This window comes from Homalodisca vitripennis, chromosome 1 (assembly GCF_021130785.1).
Source record: "Homalodisca vitripennis isolate AUS2020 chromosome 1, UT_GWSS_2.1, whole genome shotgun sequence".
NCBI lineage: Eukaryota > Metazoa > Arthropoda > Insecta > Hemiptera > Cicadellidae > Homalodisca > Homalodisca vitripennis.
In genome coordinates, this window is record NC_060207.1 from 103,943,130 (window position 1) to 103,963,990 (window position 20,861).

Genomic DNA, 20,861 nt, shown 5'->3' on the forward strand with positions numbered 1-20,861 from the left:
ATCATACTCTCATCGATTGATACTTGCTGGTTACATAAATAATAAAAAGGAAATAATCTGTTACAATGGTCAAAAATTGGTTGAAATCTAGCGCAGGCATCATAATTTGGCTCATTGGTGTTTTGCAACTTTTGACGTGTCTACCATGTGAAAAAAAAAGATAACAGATTTTCAAATCGGTCACGTGAAAATACTCGTGGTAAAACCATGGTGTTTCAGAGCAAGTTTTACTCCAGTACGACTTTATCGTTGGTTTTTTTACCAAACCCATGTTAAGAATTGTAGCTATTAAATATACGCATTTCTGGGACAGTGACAGGCAACCAGGACCGGAAACGACTTCTTGGAGAAAGGGTGTCTCCTTTCATCCTGAGAAAAGATTCTGCATAATCTGTTTGTCTCATTGACAAACAATTCAATCAGTCCGGTAGTAAAAAAATAAATTAAAAAAAATCAATAGGTTTTATTGCATTTTGTGGTATATGTTTTGGACCAGGAGTTTCTTGATAGTCAAAAATGGTGTGTTCAATGTTAGGTGGGCTACTCTCAACTACTTTCCTCCCAAATCACTTTCAATATCATCATCGTCGTCATCAGAACTGCTCAATACTCTCTATTTCCAGCATTAGGCCTACTGTCAACATTGTCAGATTCGCTGTCAGATTCATGTGAAGGTATACTCACGGGTAACCTAATATTTTTGGGCGGGGGATGGTGTGGGGTTAATAAAAATCTTCAGAGTCATAAAATATATCTTCAAGCTGGAAGTTCAGGGTCTTCGTCCGTGTCGTCTACAAAATCAGAACTAGAATGTTCAGATGCACTTTCTGAGTATTGTAACTCACGGTCCAGTTCACTGCTGTGATCAGCTAAGTTAAATTGATCCATATTCACAAAAGAAGTTGAACAAAACACATTTCACTATAAATCTATAAACACTAAGTTTATAACTGATCTGAAACAATCAACTATAGTCAACGCGACCGCACTGTGACTGACTGAATGTAAACAAACTAGACGGAATTGGCGCGCTCCGCCGACTGGCACTACAATAGGCGCTCACGTGCAGCTGTTCTAAAAATAGACATATGTTGTATTGTTTGGCCAAGATAAGTTCCGAAATACTCCAATTTCCTGTCTCAGGATGTGCCTCTACAAGGAAAAACTAATTTTGTTCATCGTATTTTCGATATTACGTGAGTATTATGCAAACGTAAACCGGCGGGCACATAAAAGTCCGCTCGTCTTCTTCGGTAAAACTAGTGCGGACTATTGAAAGCCCGCATCGTCTTCTTCGGCAAAACTAGTGCGGACTATTAATAGTCCGCTCGTCCTAAAAGGGTTAAACTGTTTTTGCAATCACTGTTAAACATAGACTTTACTATCCAGATAATACAATTCAAATTTGACGTAAAAATTCACCTTTAACTGCAATATTTATTTAATATAAACCATGCTCATGCTTGATCAGAAGAGTAATGCAGATATCATAATTACTTACTATCTTACGTTGGCTACAAATATAAAGAATGTTATAAAAATCAACCTTAGTTGTTTTTTTTGACAGAAGTATGGTTCTCAAAACTCCGTGTGTACATATTCTCTCGATCGAGACAACAAAGCAAGCTCAATCGTGGCATCGGAGATATAAATTAATTTAATCTAAAATTTATTATAGTAAAAAAAAAAATTTACTAAGTAATATAAGGACTTCGGTTCTTAAGATTTGCGTGCGAAGCCGTGGGTAACAGCTAGATAGAGGCAGGAATATGGTACATACCTTCATAATACGCCCAAGAGGCTCACGATGGAACGACTATCAATTATCTCAGCAATGTTTAGAATGTGATAGAAAAAGAATAAGTGAATATAGTGTACTGTTTTCAACGGGAAAATTGCGTGCGAAAGCCGCGGGCAACTTTTGCAAAAAAAATTATTGAAATGCGCAGCAAAGCGCGCCGGGCCCGCTAGTCTTTTATAAAAAGAAAGGTGTATAATATGTTAAGTTTGGAGCATTAGTTGAGGTAGTAATATATATTAGAAAAACACACGAACAGTTGGCCTAAAACACCGTGCCACTACAGAGAATTTACAATGCCACCTCTAGGGTTAAATGTAAAGACTTATTAAGTGACTTGATAAAAGAAAAACAGTGGAAACTAGAACTTTCTACTTCAACCCAGTACAAAATAGCAGCTCATGAAATTAATTAAGTTAAAAGCATTGATGGATCCTGTTCAACTTTAATTGGACAAAGATATAAAAATTAAACACAGGACACCCCTCTAAGAATCAAAAGTGAAACATTTTCACAAAATGGGCTTTTTGGGAACCCGTTTAAAATATTTTAATGTAAAGTTCCAATAACCTTCTACTTACAATTATGCTAAGCAATAAAACTGTTAAAATGTATTAACCTTTTTTATTTAAGATGTTCAAACTGCTGTCCCAGGACAGTTTGAAAATGTCCAAGCCTGTTGTAGAAATTTGAAATGGCACTCTGTATGGATTCATTCAGGATTTTTTAAATTTTCACTACTATTCTGTCCCTAAGGTCATTAATACACTAGGGTTTCGTTTTATAGACGTTGTTATAATGTGACCTTACACAAAGAAGTCAAGTGGAGATAGATCTGGCAATCTTGGTGGCCTCTTGATATTTCCTCTTTTGTCTATCCAGCGATTTGGAAAAATATTGTTTAAATACTCACGGACATGCAGGCCATAGTGTGAAGGTCTTCCATTCTGCTGAAACCGAACTTCAGTACTGTTGTTGGTTGCTATTTAGATAGCTGGATAAACCTGATTTTGTAACATTTCCTGGTATACCTCTTCATTAAATTTTCCATCAATAAAAGGGTCCAATAAACTGACCCCTCATAATGCCAGGCCAAACGTTTAATTTTTCAATGTGATGGGTATGTTGTTCTCTCATCCAATGAGAGTTAACATCAGCCCAATTAAAATGAGCATTGTGTCTGTTAACGTTACCGTTTAACATGAAAGTTACTTCATCTGAGAAAGTAATGTTGTTTAATCTAATTGTATTATTATCAATGTTCCAAATCATTATTTCATAAAATTCTACTTTTTGCCTGGTATGCTTGATGGAAGTCACCAGGTTTTAATATAAAAGACATTTTCATGTATTCTACAATGATGATGCCTTAACTGGCGAAAACGCTTTTAATAATAAATTAAATTGTGGAAGAAATGAAAATGTCTTTGATATTAAAATTCTACTTGACGATCAAAATCGTTCTCAATTAGCTCATGAACTAAACAAATTTTGTGCGCTTTATAACCACTGTCATGTAAAACTGTACAAACTAATGTTTGAGATATACCTAATAGTTGAGAAACATTTCTTGTTGAGGCTTAAGGATCTTCTATATCAGAATGTAAATGCTATATGCAATTGACAATGCTTCGTTTTTAGCCGATTTTGGTCGTCCAGGTTTGGGGCAGTCTTTAAAGCTTTCTGTTTCCTGGAAACGTTGGATTGTTTTTTGAACTTCTGATTTAGATACAGGGTTTCAATTGGGATGTCATTAAATAAATTCCTTACTTCATCACAAGGTTTTACAATGTCTCCATAGCCTTGTATTATCAGAAAAAAATATGCTCTTGTTCACTTAAACACTCCATTTCAATGTAAAGTATCACAAAAAACACTCTTACCTTTGTTAATTCCAACAAAAAACTGAACATGATACTGGACTTCTTCATAACTGATAAGATAAGGGAGGCCTGCCCTGCAGCAGTTAATAACTCTAAAACAGGTTTGAGTTTGTAAAGAAAGTGGTTGTCTATTGAAGTTGTTTACCTTCTGAATGTGGATTTTCATGTTTTGCCTCAACTAATTTTTAAATAATTTCAATGAGCTGCCATTTTGTACTGGGTTGAGATAGAGAAAGTTCTAGCTTCCACGGTTTTTCTTTTATCAAGACCTTTCAAATTAGTTGTCACTTAATGGGTCTTTACATTTAAAAATTTGTAGCTGCCACCCCAAAATCCCATTTTGGGGAAATGGGCAAAGTTGTGACTAAAATGTACTAAAATGTGTAATTTTTATTTCCTAGAAAAGTGCCCCGAGTTCCATCCTTCCAGCTTGCTCCATCGTAAGCTAAACAGAGTGTATCCATACTTTTAACTCACACTGTATATCTGAATACTATATATACAGTAGAGTCCTGTTTAACCGAGTCCCGATCATCCGAGGTTCTCTGTGTCATCCAAGGTATATAAAAAACTGAAATACAATAGCAAAAAGGAGCCAGTAAAGGTTTTTTTTAGTCTATTATGCATAGTGTCAAGTTTATTTGCTTATATGTTGCAACCTTGGAAATTGTTGTAACTTTACAGTAGATCTGGCCATTTTACTGGTACGGTTGGAAAGGCTATGTACTGAGCATAAATAAAGCCTAAATATTAATGCATTTAATTAATAATGTTCAAATTTTTAAGGGTGATGACTAGCAAACATAAATTTGTTGTTTCTATTGAAACAAAACTTATTGTGATAGTTCGTCTTGATAGTGGAGAGGAAAGTGGCAAGTGATTGTTGGGAACTGGCAGCGTAAAAGATCGAAAACTGAAAAGTGGGCAACATAGAGCAGTATTAGTGGGCAATTTTTGCATTTTAAGTAGTAGGAAAACAATGAAGAGAATTTGAGAATGGAAAAACATCAGAAGCCACATGAAAAACATTTGGTTTTCATGAATGAAATCTCTAGGAAACCCACTTAGCAGGATAATAATACAAGATAAGGCTTTTGCTTTTTATAGACAATATAATTTATAATAACAAATTTAAAGGTTGTGAAGAATCATTACTGCTAGCACATGGTGACTTGACCGTTGAAACGGCATGGCATTTGACAATTAAACATTTGTGGAGAAAAGGTAATGTTGGTCAGCCAATGTTTCTGAATTTGCTGCATTTAAACAAAAATAAAAAATGTTAGTTTGTCAACTTGGCCAAATCTCAGAGCTGATTTTCAAATGTGATGAGGCAGGTTTAAATTTAGAAGTTGTCATTGAAAACTTAAGTGGTCAGAGATTAGCAGTCTGCTCCTGGATAAAAAAGATTAAAAATAGAGTGACAGTGTTAGAATGCTACAACTCATATGAAGTGCTTGAAACTGATGATTATTTGCAAATTGAAAAACCCTTGAGTGTCGAAATATAGAAATGTTCTTGTCTCCCAGTGTTGTGCTAAATCCAAAAGAATGCTGGATGGGCGGTCAGATAGGTAGAAGTTGCTTTTTAATAACTTTTTGCCTGTAGTTAAATTTAATAAGAAAAAACTTCTGTGCAAAGCTGTTGTTCTACTGTTAGATCAATTATGCTCATACTCAGATCTTGCGGACCTTACTAGTGAAGACATTAAGAGCACTGTTTTTTAATTATGTTCAGCCCCTTGATGACGTTGCTTTAGACACGTTTAAGAGGAATTACCTATCGAAGAAGAATGTTATCATTTCTAATCAAGGAATCATATGAAGAACCAGTTCTTAAATTTTAAAAGTAAATATCAATTAAAGATACTGTGATTTCAGCAGCCATTGCATGGCATGCTGTATTAGATTCTACAGTTGTTAGTGTATTTTTGAGAAAAGTTTTTAATATTGAAAAAAAAAAACAACCTCCAACAGATATGTTGAAACGTATTCTTAAGATTGTTATATTAATGCAACAAATGCATTGCCTGTAAATGAGCCAATAAAAGCAGACCACGTCATGGAGTGGATGAACACTGAACAGTAATGAAAAGAAGGCACTAACAGACCATGCTATTATTGACATTGTCGAGACTGATGATAAAACAGTAGTGATGAAGAACATGATATTATATCACATATGGAGAGAGTAAACTCGTTCAAAGTAGCACTGGCTTAAATAACGCAGCAGACTGAGGTTGAAGCATTAGCAGAACGTAGTGGCTAGTAAAAGAGGAAAACACTATTTTGTATTTCTTTTCCAAACGTTAGTCTCAATGTATTTTATTGTGTAGCATTTGTAAATTATTATGTTTTCTGTAGTTTCGAAAACTAATAAAGTGTTGTTCTTTCTGAGATTTGTTTGTTATTTGTACCTTACATCTAGTTTAATAGAATATTTTGTGTTAACCAAGTTTTTCATATCTGAGGTACTCTCGGTCCTAATTATCTCAGATAATCAAAACTCTACTGTATATATATATATTTCTGAAACTAGCATTGTCTTTTGAACAATATAAAAATGATATTGGATATGAATTTATGACTGAAGTCCTCTCTTACACTTAACCTCAGTAATACAAGGTCCATTTTTTTTCCAACCTCCGATCTCACGCCTTGACGGGCAGACATGCGGTTTGGGCAGTAGTCGATTGCGCATATTCCCCACTACAACATTTGTCGGTTCCGAGTTCAAGTAGCTAGTTTGTGCATGTATTGATTCTCCCGCCAAATGTGAATTAAGGAGTTTTATTCATTAATTCTGCAAGCAGAAAGCAATACTACAGCAGAGATCAGAAAATGTGCTGTGTATACAGAGACCATTATCAATGATGGTGTTGTACATGAGTGGCCAACCGAAACCAACGATGTTGACTGATAGCCACAAAAATCGCAGAATGGCTTCAGCTTTGACATTTCTGAAATTGACCTTTAAATTTGACATTCAGCCATATTTAAACTTATGATGCGATTCCAGCACAACACTATTACTCATAATTTCTCCAATACATTTCTGCTGCACTATTCCGTTCTGCTTACAGGAATCGAGTAACATTTCTCAATGTACGTTTGGCGGTAGAACAATAGAGGCTATGTTTATATGATTGCAGCTCAGAGCAAACTGATTACTTGAATTCGACAGTGACAAATGTAGTGGGGAATGTATGTGATGGACTACTACTTGGAAAAGAAATTAATGGATATTAATATCAGTAAAATAATTACTGTCAATAGGCCTAAAATATTGTGTGACTATAGACACTTAAACATGCCACTTTTAGTGTTAATTTTGGATTATACTCATACAAAGTAGGAATATACCACATCATGCTGTGTCGTGTAGTAACAGGTTTTGCTGAAGTTGCATGCAAAAATTCAAGTCTCTAGTGCATTTCATTCTTGAAATGTCCTGCATACTGACAGACAGATTATAAAAAAGATCATACAAAAAGGAAAATTTTACAACCTTACCACAGACAAAAGAGAAATTATGGGAACGTACTTGGAATAATGGCTTCAATGATGCTTAGTCAAGTTCTATGGCTGGACATTCTGATAACCATTATTAGAATTAGAACTAATTCTTTTCTACATAGCATGCACAATTAGTCCAGTCGTATTACCTGATTGAAAAAATAAATGTTTTCTTACAGCAAACTAATGGCACAATTTAGTCAAATACATCATAAATAAATAAAAAAAACCATTCCGAACCAAAATCGTCTATTAGGGGGTATAGGAGGGGCGGTTTTTAGGGGTGAAAATGGTTTTTTGCAATTTGTGGATAAACAATGCATCTTATTGAAAAAAGTTAAATGTAAAAGTTGTTTGAAATAAAAAAATCTACAACTTTTGTAGTAATCATTTTTGCCCTAACCTCAAAAATTTCCCCAAAAAATTCAAAAAACAGTTTTTTTGGTTTTTAATTTTTTTCTTTTAAGAAAATGGTTCGATTGAGCTGAAAGTTTGATGAAATATACTTTGTGCTATTCTAAAAATACTGTATTTTTTGCATTAAGAAATATTCAGCCGTTATAATAAAATTTCACTTTAAAAAAATATTTTGATAATTTTCAATCACCATTTTGAAACATTTTTTTTAATCAAAAAAGGTTCTCTGACGGCTCATTATTTTAGTTTTTTTGTCTATTTTAAAGAAATGAAATAAAAAATATGTAGTTTAATTGAAAAAACTGCAGAAAAATTGAAAATAAACAAAATATTGACATTTTTCATTATACATTGTATTATTTACGTGGAAAAATTGTTATTATTTATTTAAATTATAATTTTTTTTAATGTTGAAGAATTTTCTAATATTTTGAAAAAGTATTTAGAAACATTGTTGAATGTGAAAGTTGGATTACAGGTATATATAGTACAGGTATATAATAGTGTCCTTGAAGTAAAAGGGCGGGGTCAATCCTATTCTTCTATTATACGGGTCTCAGTATGTTTCTAAGCATTCAATAAGCAGCTGCTTTGTCGTCAGTCAAGTTAAATTGGAGTAATGTCGTGAAATAAGCCTCGTGATTAGCAATTTACAAGATTTTTGTCCATATAAAATACAAATCGTAAGTAAAACTTTTGCGAAACAAAATTTTATACAAATTATTCAATAAAAATTATTAAAAATAATACAGATCATAAATCTTTGTCTCTGTGCATACAATTTTACGCATGCTATTTATCTAGTAATTTTTACGTATTTTCAGTATACTAATTTTATCGTGCTTTCTGCATTTTATAGATTCATGTAAATGGTGGAAAAGGTACCTTCTTGTATCATTTGTAAAAGCCGCGATGGAGATTTGGTGAAAATAAAAAGTCGAGGGATAGATACTCTTATTTCGTCAAGTAAACAAAGCAAAGATCAGCGGTACAAAACATTTCAGAAATTGACTGAAGCACACATTCATGATGGTTGTCGACCGGCATACAATAGACCTCGATCAAAATCTATTGGGAAGAAGATTATGAAAGAAGCATGTGATTTTAATTTTGAGCATCATTGTGTTTTTTGTGAAGAACCTTGTAACCAAAATAGAGCATTTCGCGGCATGCAGAAGGTTGAGACTAATGAAAAATTTTATCAACTTTAAAGGGAAGAGATGTTTCAGAATCATTTAATAAAAGTCTGTTAGTTAGACTGAATTTTCTCAAAGAATCAGATGAAGTTCAAGCTTATTATCATAATAGGTGCATGTCATCTTTTTATGATGGGACACGCTCAACATCTTGTAGACATACATCGAGTGTAGATTCTAAAGATTTCATAAGTTACTGCGTGTATTACTTTAAAAAAATTCATCCGAGTGCCAATTTTCCCTTAACGAAATTAAAGAAGATTTTGATGGTGATATCCCAACATTAAATACATAAAAAAAATTGAGTGATAGTTTTGATAACGATCTTGTGTTTCCTTCAATGAAAGGAGATACGATCGTTACATTTAAAAAAAGCAGGGAAAAAATTGAGTAGAATATGGTATGAATCACGATCAGATAACGTAGAATATGAAAAAATATATTTATATTTTTAAGTTCACTGAAAAAAAAAACATAAATATTCAAAAAAAACTTTTGGTAAGAAATAATGGTTTCTTGATTAATTTCAATAGGAATTGTAAAAAATATTTTAAAGAAATAAAAAAATATATGATGGAAAATACAAATTAAAAAAAAAAATTACTAAGACTCGAATCCTGTTTTTTGATTTATTTAAAAATTTCCACGTAGTTGTTAAATATGCATGATTCATTATTATTTTGCCTAATGCTTACAAATAGCACTGGTATAAAATTATAATTTAAATAAATAATAACAATTTTTCCACGTAAATAATACAATGTATAATAAAAAATGTCAATATTTTGTTTATTTTCAATTTTTCTGCAGTTTTTTTCAATTAAACTACATATTTTTTATTTTATTTCTTCAAAATAGACAAAAAAACTAAAATAATGAGCCGTCAGAGAACCTTTTTTGATTAAAAAAAATGTTTCAAAATGGTGATTGAAAATTATCAAAATATTTTTTTAAAGTGAAATTTTATTATAACGGCTGAATATTTCTTAATGAAAAAAATACAGTATTTTTAGAATATCACAAAGTATATTTCATCAAACTTTCAGCTCAATCGAACCATTTTCTTAAAAGAAAAAAATTAAAAACCAAAAAAACTGTTTTTTGAATTTTTTGGGGAAATTTTTGAGGTTAGGGCAAAAATGATTACTACAAAAGTTGTAGATTTTTTTATTTCAAACAACTTTTACATTTAACTTTTTTCAATAAGATGCATTGTTTACTCACAAATTGCAAAAAACCATTTTCACCCCTAAAAACCACCCCTCCTATACCCCCTAATAGACGATTTTGGTTCGGAATGGTTTTTTTATTTATTTATGATGTATTTGACTAAATTGTGCCATTAGTTTGCTGTAAGAAAACATTTATTTATTTGACCATTTTTAACTGCTATTTCTCCTGGACTAAATTTCAAGTAAACAGATAACATTTTTTTCTAGATGTCATTCCATATAATACATTCACAGTTTTATTCATTAAACTGGGTTTCATTGCAGTGTTTAAATATCATTAAAGTCCACACACCAAGTCACTAAGTGATGATGTATGTGTTAGGGTAGTTAGTCTTCATGATTACTATTTCACATGTTTAAATTTGGTATGTTGTACTCTGCTTACAAACTTATTTAAAAATGTCATATCTTTTGATCAGTTTGTTTTTGTGATATTTTACAGACAAACAAACAGAAATGAAATTGTTCCAGCCTCTCAAGTGATAAGCTTTGCTAACACTCAATCGATTACAAAATTGACTCATAAATTTGTGCTTTGGAAAATCTTTTAAAATAAAATTATAAAAAACAAGTTTTTCATTATTTCACAATTTTATTACTGTTTTTAAAAATACTTCAAAACATATTTACTGTAGGAATCATATTTTTAAATAAAATATTACTAATAAAAATGTGCAAAATTCTGTAGTTTTGCAAATTAGAATGAAGATAATTATTTAAAGTTAAAACAGGTTGTAAAACTATCTTGAAAATGTTTATACTTTACATTACTCAGTCTAAATAAAAAGTATTAAATTTATTCATGATTTAATATTTTTAATCCCAAAGAAATGATAAACTACAATTTAACTTTTTTTTATTTGTATACACATTTTTATTTACATACATACACAGACATTAAAAAAAATTTGTTCAGGATCGAATTCTTTCCAAACTTCGCAGAACTTAAAAAGAATAAATATCAGGAAGACTCATTATAACATCAAAACATTTTAAGACAAGATATATAAACATAAGACCCTAAAATAGGCGATGAAGAAAATTCTTGACACTCAAAGGGTTAAACTCCATTCATTTATTATATTAAAACATTTTGTGATGCTTATTAAGTTAAGTCTTACATATTTAAGTTGTAAAATTCAAGGATAAAAGCAGTGTTGGTACAGTCTTATTTTTTATTGAGTTTTTTCTGAATAGCCTCATTAATAATCCACAAGAAACAGAGAACATTTTAGTTTTCAAATACCTAAACAAGCAATTCAGAAAGTCTGATTTGCAGAATGTATCTTGTAACAATTGAAGCTGAAAATGGCAGCATTACCATTGTCTACTTGGATGATATTATACATTTCCCATACTCACCATTATGAATTAAACTTAAAGGATATAATCTTTTGTTGATGTTAAGTTACAACCATACATAAAATCTCTTCCATCATATGTTAACAAAATCAGTGCATTTCATTGATCAACTTTCCATTATCAACCAACCATTTACTTGAATACTATTTTTGTAACAGTGGATTTCATTTCTCTATACACAAACACTCCACATAAAGGTGAATTAAAATTTGCTGAATATTTTTTTAATTCACGACTAAACAATTCAAAACCCACTATAGATTTAATTATTACTTTGATCACAACGAGACTTACCATGAACAATTTTCAGTTCAGTAAACAAAATTACCTACAAACTTCTCGTACTACAATTGGAACTAGAATGGCCTCATCTTATGCAATTATATTTATGGGTTTATTTGAAAAAGAATTTTAGATGCACAACATTTATTACCTTTGAGATAGCTACATTACATATATGCTATAGTTTTTGTCTGGGATCATGGAGTAAATATTTTAACATAATTTCTAAGTAATTTTTAAGAATTCTCTTTAAAATTTCTGTGGAAGTATTCAAAATTAAAATTATGTATCTAGATTTATGTTTTTATTGAACGTGAATTTATTCAGACTAAATTACATATAAAGGAGACTAGCACTATGAATTATCATGAATTCCATGAATCATCATGAATTACATGTTTTCAGTTGCCACCCAATGTATGTCAAAAAATCAGTTCCGAAAAGTTTGTCAGTGATTGCTTTATGAATTATGAAGCAGCCAATCTGATTTCTTAAACTACATTGACAAATTAAGAAAAACATTCAAAGATTTAGATTACCCTGAAAAATTGTCAAAAATAAAATTAACAATCCAAAATGTCCTAAAATTCATATGACTATTCAAAAAAACGTAAATTTACTAATACATTTTCCTGGTCTATACAAAATGAGTCCTATCATAAAAATTGGTTTTAATTTGCTTCAAAGTTCCTTGAACACTTCAAGTTTTGTTCCATAAGTACCAAGAGTAATTTTTAGAAGACACCAAATTTAAAAAAATAAGCTGGTTAAGACATGAATTCCAAAATCTATGAATTATTGAAGAAATGGATGTGACCTTGTAAAAAGCTGCAATGTAAATTATGAATTCTAATATAATTCAAAAGCAATAATACTGGAATGACTTATCCTATAATTGGCAACATGCAACTCTACAAAAATGTAATATATCAAATTAAATGTAAGTTTTGCTCCAAGCAATGTATTTACCAAACGTCTAATCATTTAAGAATTTGTATGGCGGAACATAGGTTTGACATTTTTTTAATACTACCTTATTAATACTATCAAAATTAAAGCAAATGGAGCAAGCACATCAAGTTACGCTGAAGACAAAAATCCATTTGGACTAACTTTAAAATAAATTTGTTAACTAACAGTTAATGAATTTGTAATAGTTTTTATAGATTCATAATTTTGTTATCATTAATTTAATTCCATTTTTTCTTAAATTCTATTTCACAAATATTTAGTTTATAAAAATCTAATGTCAGCTGGACTTAATCCAAGGTTATATTCTGTAATTGCATTTTTTCGTATCTCTTGCTTATTTTTTATTTTGTTGAAATGTTTTAATTTATATTGAAAACTTCCTGAAGATGGAAGTATTAAATCCCCAACATATGTGTATATACGGGGTGTCTCGGAATTCTCATCCAATCTTTTCATGTTCCTCGACCAAAAACAAACCAAAATATCATATTCTAAATAAGTTTATAACAACTCAGTAATCAACTGAACCATAACCATTTTGTTTTCATTTTTCACTTAACTATATTTAATTTGAGAACATCTTATTATAATTTGGTACGAGTATACAACTGTATAACATAGAGCTAATTACAGAAAAATCAATCATTCTTGTAAGCTTTATTTATTAAATGGTGCCTTCTTAAAAATTAAAAACTATGTATTTTTAAAGTTATAGTTATATTATATTTAGATAATTTTACAAAAATCCAATGATGCCAAGTTTAAGAAAATCAGTTCATTAATAATGGACATGATTTGCTTAGTAATAGTAAATTCTGAGTACTAATATTATCTATTGTTATTATGTGACAGCACTGATTATGAGCTACAAAAATCAGCTGTTTTAATTTCAGCTCCTCTAATCAGCTGATTATATCATTGAATTGTTGGATTATGATAATATCCTTACCAATAATTGTAGGATCTAGATGTATTTTCACTAAAACAGAGTACAAAATTTAATTTGGAAATGTTTGGCTACCCTAGTGTCACGGTTCAAGGTATGCAAACGAACTGACAGTGGGAATTTTGAATACCGCTTGTTCTATACTGTCAAATTGTTTTGTATTCTGTTTTAGTATTTTGGACATGTATCATTGTTGTAGGTTACAAAAAGTACAGCCCAATGTTTTGAGGATTGAAATATAACCTCTTCCTCAGGTGTAAAAAGACATAATAAATAAAAATGCACTTAAATCTGAAAAGAGGATCAAGGGACTACCACACAATAAATGGTACAGCAATAACTGGAGAAAATGAACTCAACCAATGTCATTGCACAGAAGTCAAGAGCACAAACATGTCACACATGCGTAAAAAAAAATGGAACACTAACAAGAAAATTAATCTGAGCATTTCTTGTAATATTGCTGCGCGTTATCGGAAACAATGAGAACAGGAACATGAAGATTGAGAGGGTAGGGGTATAGGCAGACGCTTCCAGCCTTTTGTTTTGGTCCTTGACCTCAATTTTAATGTGTGAAGTTTGTTTGATTGTAACATTTTCTTAGGTTTCCTAGTCCATTTTTTTTAAAATATTCGTAGTCAAAGTGACCTAGCTTGAACCAAAGATTGACTTAGCTATTGGTTTACTAATTTTATGTATGAAGCCTCAATAAGTTTGTTTTTGAAAGTTATTCTCGCTGTTTGTTATGTTGACTTCTTCCTATTTCATGTAATGGTTTTCAAACCAGCAGTTTTAAACTCTCCTTTTTTTTCGTATATTTTATATTATTTAATTCTAATATTTAGTGGTATTTTTGTCTAGCCTATGTCACAAGACTATGTCATTCCCTAGTTACAAGAACACGTTATATTGAAAACAAAAATTTTTGAGCCTTGTGTGCCATGTTTTTTATTTGGTTTTACGGGACTTTCTAAGACTGTTTTTTGTTTTATAAAGCAGTTTTACTGTATTATTGTAGTTTCTGCATACTCTTTTAAGTTTCTCTGATAATCCTGACACGTAGAGAATTGATATATACACAAAGTTTTCTCTGTTTTCATTTCACATGTTTCTGACTCATGTTTTTTCTTTTATATTGTTTCTTTTGCACTTGTTTATAACAAACTGTGGTTATCCATTTTATCTAAAATCCATTTTAATGATTTTTATTCCTTCTTTTAACCCATCTTTGCCTGACCACAAATGCTTAGCTTTGTCAAACAAAGCGTATTATATTTAAAGTACATTAATCATATATTGTAAAATGCAATGTTTGGTTACTCACATACATTTATGGTTAATTTTGTACAAGTTATATTTTTATATTTTCAATAAATTTTTATTCATCTTTCGTAACCTTAAATTTTAATGCAGACAGACATCCAGAAATGAAATTTTCCCAGGCTCTGAAGTATTGAAAGAACAGAAAGAATATTAATAAAATTTTACATTACGCATTAATAATACTATACATACAAAAACACACACACACAATAAGCTATATCTCTGGTATTGGTTATAAAGATTCATGTAAACAAAAATTTCAAGAACTTCATATTATGACAGTCCCTTGTTTAGTTGTGTATAAACTATTACTTTATACGGCTATATCAAAGAATTTAATATATCAAAACATCCATCAATATAACACAAGAGGTGCAAACAATATTATAACCAAAATTATGAAATGCTCACATAACAATATGTGAGATATGGTTTTAAATCACTGCCATTTAGTATATTCATTTGTTATTTAAAACCCATATTGATAGTACAATAAAGAATTTTGTCGTTTGTTACAGCTAGTTCCTGGCCCTCCATTCGTATTTGGGGCATTACTAGTAATCTGTGCTCTTCTAGTCGCTGCTTTCATTCCTGAAGGTGTGGGTGTGGGGTCGAGTCTCCGAACTACCTCCAGAAGACAATCAGGTCAGTTGAGTAGAATTTCTTTGTTGTCGGCCTGGTGGATTTAGATATCTTTCAACATGATTCTGAATCTCGACAAAACTAAAAAATTTTAACCACACTTTTCACAATGATAGACTTGGCTGAAGATAGAATTCCTATAGCAATGCTTCCTTAGGTATCAAAGACAAATTTATAATACACTTATGAGATATTTAAATTAAGATATAGATATAGACAATAGAATTAAAGATAAATTGACTACAATTGTAGTGTTTAAATTTTAAGTCATTCACTGAATGAACAGATAAAAGAGATAATGTAATCAATTTTCTTAGTGAACTTTCCAAATGGCTTTCATAGTATTTGTCAATATAAACCTCCCTATATTGTAACATTTAATAATTGAAGGAATATTTTGTGTTCTTCTAAGTTTTAAATTGTTATCTCTTGTGGAATGAGTAATTAAAATTAAAAAAATTATAAATAACAAGTATTGTATGATGTACTATATGCAATATTTTCAACTAACTACATGTAGACTTTTAGCTCAACAGAACTAAGTTGTATCCTTTGAGTGACAGTGGCTGAGAATGTAGTGTTGGAACTCCTGTCAATTGTCACACGATTTTCTCTTATGACTCACCTGTCAATTACAAGGATTGGTCGGATGTTAAAAAACCAACCTTCTATACACACTACTTAGATTTGGCTGTTTTGTAATGCTCGTGTGTACCCCTTTCTGGTATTGTTTGTTTTGTTAGATTGCTTTTTCATGTATATTACAAAAGCCATCATTGTGAATTGTTTGTTTCTCAGTTATTAGTCTAGTTTCAAGGCTTTACACTTTTTTAGCAAGTGAATTTTAACTTGTTTTGTTGCAGTTACTTGAATTATTTTCTATATTAGGGTCATATTAGTAGCAAAAATGGAGGCAATCCTCTCATGTATTTCTGTATATTGTTCTGTACAATTTCATCACAGTGTTTGTTATTTATTTATTTGTTACTAAAAAATAATCAATCTCAGTTACCGTTTTATATTTAAGAAAAAGATTAAAAACACCTATTTACTATAGAGTTATAGGCTAAACCATTATTCTAATGGTATACTGTAGCTAAAACTTTTCTTCTGCCTGATGTTTGTTACAATATTTAGTTAAATTTTTACTATGAACTCATATGGCATTACTGTAACTATATTGTACAAATTGATTATGTTGAAACACGTATGTGCAATAATTAAATATATTCTGGCCTATTGATGTTTCAGTTTTAATCTTAGTTCATAGTAGTATAAATTCATGTACAGGTTTCTTCGTAATTGTTTTAGTTGCACTAATATATTTAGATGTTTGTGTGCAGGTCTGTCCATGGAGGTCCACTACGAGATGGAACGGAGCAAGAAACATGACGGAATCAGTCCACTGTCACCTCTTGTGGACAACTCGGGCCTACTGTAACTGTAGTGTAAGAGATAGTATTACTTGTAAGATACTTGCGGACCCACCGCTGCTGACCTGCATACCAAAGCTTTAGTTTTATTTCCTCTGCAAACGGTTGTGCGAGACTTAACAGTGTACAAAGTAGGCTAAGCTATGAACTACGTCATCAGTTTTAACTTAATGATAAGTTTAGCCGTTGTTAAAAGAGCTAATATAATATGTAAATGACGAAAATCCAAGATACATAATTTTATTGTTGATATTATTGTTGAATTTGTCGGTTTTGTATTGGGTTTGTATAGATAAACAATTAGCAATGATCTCCCTGTCACGCTAATAGCTGTACTGTTAGTTACATAATGTATCACTTGTACATTTCCTAGTGTAATTTTAATTTTTTTGTAAAATTGTAAGTAATAATATTGACACAGCAAGTGGCTTCACTGGCATTTATATAGGTGAATGGGTTTATCAAAATCCCCAACATGTGTGACATTAGGAGGGCATAACTTAAAGAGCACATTTGTATAAATGACGAAACGTTTCAGTTTCAAACACCTCATTTTGAATTTGATACATTTAAGAATAGAAATAAGTTCAATATTTTATGGACTAAGCTTGTAAATTGATAATTTATTAAGCAGTTCTACACTGCTGTGTTACTCAAAAGTAGCAAAGTTAATTTCTAAGTTGAATTCTTCTAGAAAATATTACTCTAGAGATTAATTTGTTTTCTTACATTCTTATTTCCAACATTCAGTGCTTTTAAGTTAAATTTAAGATAATTTTGAAAGTTTTTGCATGAAACCAATGAAAACAACAGAAACTAATTAATTATATTGGTATTAATGAAATCATATACGGTCAACTATGTCCGTTTATTGTTGTTAAAATTGTATAGTTGATTTATATAATTCATATAAAATTATTTTTTCATTTCTCACTCTCCATTCTCATAGGGCTGTTAGATATTGTAACGAAAAATGTTCTTCATGTTCTATAACCAGTTTTTAAAGATATTTTTCTACAATATTATACAATTCTTATTATATTAAGTTATTTCACATTTCTATAATAAATTTTTAGAGTATATTTTGTCTTTATATAATCCTTATTATATTAAATTATTTAATGAAATGATACAAACCTTTGAATAATACAAACATTTACCTTAGAATACTAAGCATTTTAATGGTGTTTATTTTGTAATCAACCGTTTAGAACTGATTTTTCTAGGGATGGGCCAATTTAAAACAATGTCTAATTCCAAAATTGTCAGGTGGATTGGAAAACTTGATTTATAGAGATTTGTTTCATACTTGTAACTAGGAATAGGCCTATTCAATTAAAAATAAAAATTTGGTTCAGTTTTTTAAAATTCCAATTCTTTGCTACTTGTATAATATTACCACACTATCTTCACTAACCACTATTTAACTCACAGTAGAAATGTGTATGTCTTGTATATTTGAACATTCGAAACTAATGATATGTTAGTTTCTGAAGTTAGTAAGAGTCAGAGCCAAAAATCACTGTAAAATGCCTTTGATCCTGGCTAAGAGTTGAAATTTACCTTGTGCTGCAACTAATTGTTTGTTTTGTATAAAAAATTTCAGTTTTAAAAGTGATAAAATATTTATTCATTAATCCACATTATGTCTTATTTTGACTGATGTGAAAGGTTCAAAAGCATTCTGAGATACACAACATTACGTCACACTCACAGCATTTCCACACTATGTCCGCCCTGTGCCGCTAGTAGTCATTCTAGTCTTTATACGTCCAACAGTTTTCATCACTATCAGTATAAATTTTCTTTGTTCATAAAAACCTCCATTAGATATTCTGATGAATTCATTTGTTGTGCCATTCTATAGAATTGCTAATTGCACGAATGTTTAATCCTTACACTTTAATCACTTACAGACTATAAATATTATGCCCACCAGCTTTGTAAAATTAGTTTATTAAATAAGATAAATGTAACAACTAAAATAAATAAATGGCGAAGTAGATCATTCTGAAACAAATGATAAGCCATAGTGAATCAGCGAGAAATTATAACTAAAAAGAAACAGAAAAAACATGCCACTGGATTATATTAGGCACAAAGGAAACTATGTGAAAGTGTTTTACCATGCTGTACTACAATGCATATGCATCCAATTTGTAAATTATAATTCTCCAAACAATACAGGAAATATTGTTTAGTGTTTAGTGGTATAGTAAATTCCTCATTGCTGTTGGCACAAGGCACGCTTTCTAGTAACATGTGGGGTTACAGTTTAAAAGGTACATGTCTTCAATCCTTAGTACTTACCACTGATAAAACCAGTAAAATAAATAACACAATCAATGTTTATCAATAAAAATTGGAAGCATTGATCTTGGAATTAAGTAAAAAGAACCAAGGAATTGAGAGTTGTGAATTTTTAAATTCTTTTTACGATTGAATGATTATGGAATGGCTCATCCTTAGATATTTCTTATCTAACAACTAACAATTTCTTACAATGCTTACAAGGTATGTAAGCAGCCTTGTAGGTGTACTAGTCACAAAACATTTGAAAGAGCAGATTTTATTACAATTAATTTCCTCCCAATTACTTAAATCCCACTTTCTTCATTCAGAATTTCTTAGTGCAAGTAAACACAAGTTTTTAGTTGTGATCAGTATATAATAAAATCATATTTCTTGTTTAATGAGACACATGTATATGTATAAATTTATATTGGAAAGTAAAGTATGAACGCCGAGATATTTTGTATTAAAATTTGTGATATGTCATTTGAAAAGATAATAAAATTATGTTAGCCTTTCATAATTATGTTAACCCTTTTAGGACCTTGAAAATGATTGATCATTCACACATAATAGTCAAAAAAGACCAAGCAAGAAATCCATTGTCAGCTTTTGTTTGTTTTATTTTCATATTCAAATAGTAATTGTAAACTAGAGGTCACATCTTGTATACACAAAATATCATCTAAAATGGACATAATAGTGTTTATTGGCATTTTTTTTTTTACCATACCTGACAGGAAGCGGCTAAAATATTAATTACTTGTTGAAATCGCTGTGTTTTGGTTGTTTTACACTCTCATTTATTTTATTGATTATGTAGTTAATTAGTGTTGCATTATTTTAGTAGTAATCATGAAACTTTAATATTTTAGAAATTAATCAAAATATATTATTAATACAATCTAATTACAATGGTTTAGTGTAAATATTTGTCTTTTCTTATATTTTATTATCTATAAATCCCAAAAGTTATAAATAATCAGAATAATTTTATTTTTTATTTCTATTTTTTACATTTTCATTGTTGCTCCAACTTTGAAAAAAACTCTAAATTTTAAGTGCCAGAGTGTATATACTTTAAAAAAAACTAAATGATTCTCATGCATGAAATATTTGTAGTTTGTTGGTATAATTTTTAAAACCATGTATAGTCTGTTAAAAACAAATTCTGTAGTATTATTACTCTATACATTTGTATATGGTAAATATTACACTATTTTAAATAAAATCAGTTATTACCATTTTATTAATATATTTATATTTAGAAATATATGTTTAAAAAAACCACCAATTTGCCTTAATCTTCTTTTATAGTTCTGGTTGTGTGTCGTGTTAAACAAATAAAATTGGTCACTTTAAGAAAACTTCAAAACTGTTTGGTCCAAAAAGGGTTAAAGAATTAATATTTCTTAAAGAAAGTTATATATTTGACAAGTTGTCTTAGGTAACTAATTTTTATTAAAACATTTTATATATATGAAAAATCCTTTTATTTGTGAAGTTAGGAATTTAAACAAAAATTTATGTCTTTTAATTTAATTTTACATCGGCTCATCTTCAAATGT

The 20,861-nt window shown here is 30.2% G+C and overlaps 1 protein-coding gene across 1 annotated transcript in view; it reads left to right on the plus strand.

The window, feature by feature from the left end:
* Window positions 1-18,083, plus strand: part of LOC124368336 (hippocampus abundant transcript 1 protein) — a 92,644-nt gene extending 74,561 nt beyond the window's left edge. The window contains exons 11-12 of the mRNA XM_046825614.1: window positions 15,445-15,571; window positions 16,912-18,083. Coding sequence (XP_046681570.1) covers window positions 15,445-15,571; window positions 16,912-17,009 — 225 coding nt within the window. The 3' untranslated portion in view covers window positions 17,010-18,083. The remainder of the gene's footprint in view (window positions 1-15,444; window positions 15,572-16,911) is intronic.
* The last annotated feature ends 2,778 nt before the right edge of the window (window positions 18,084-20,861 follow it).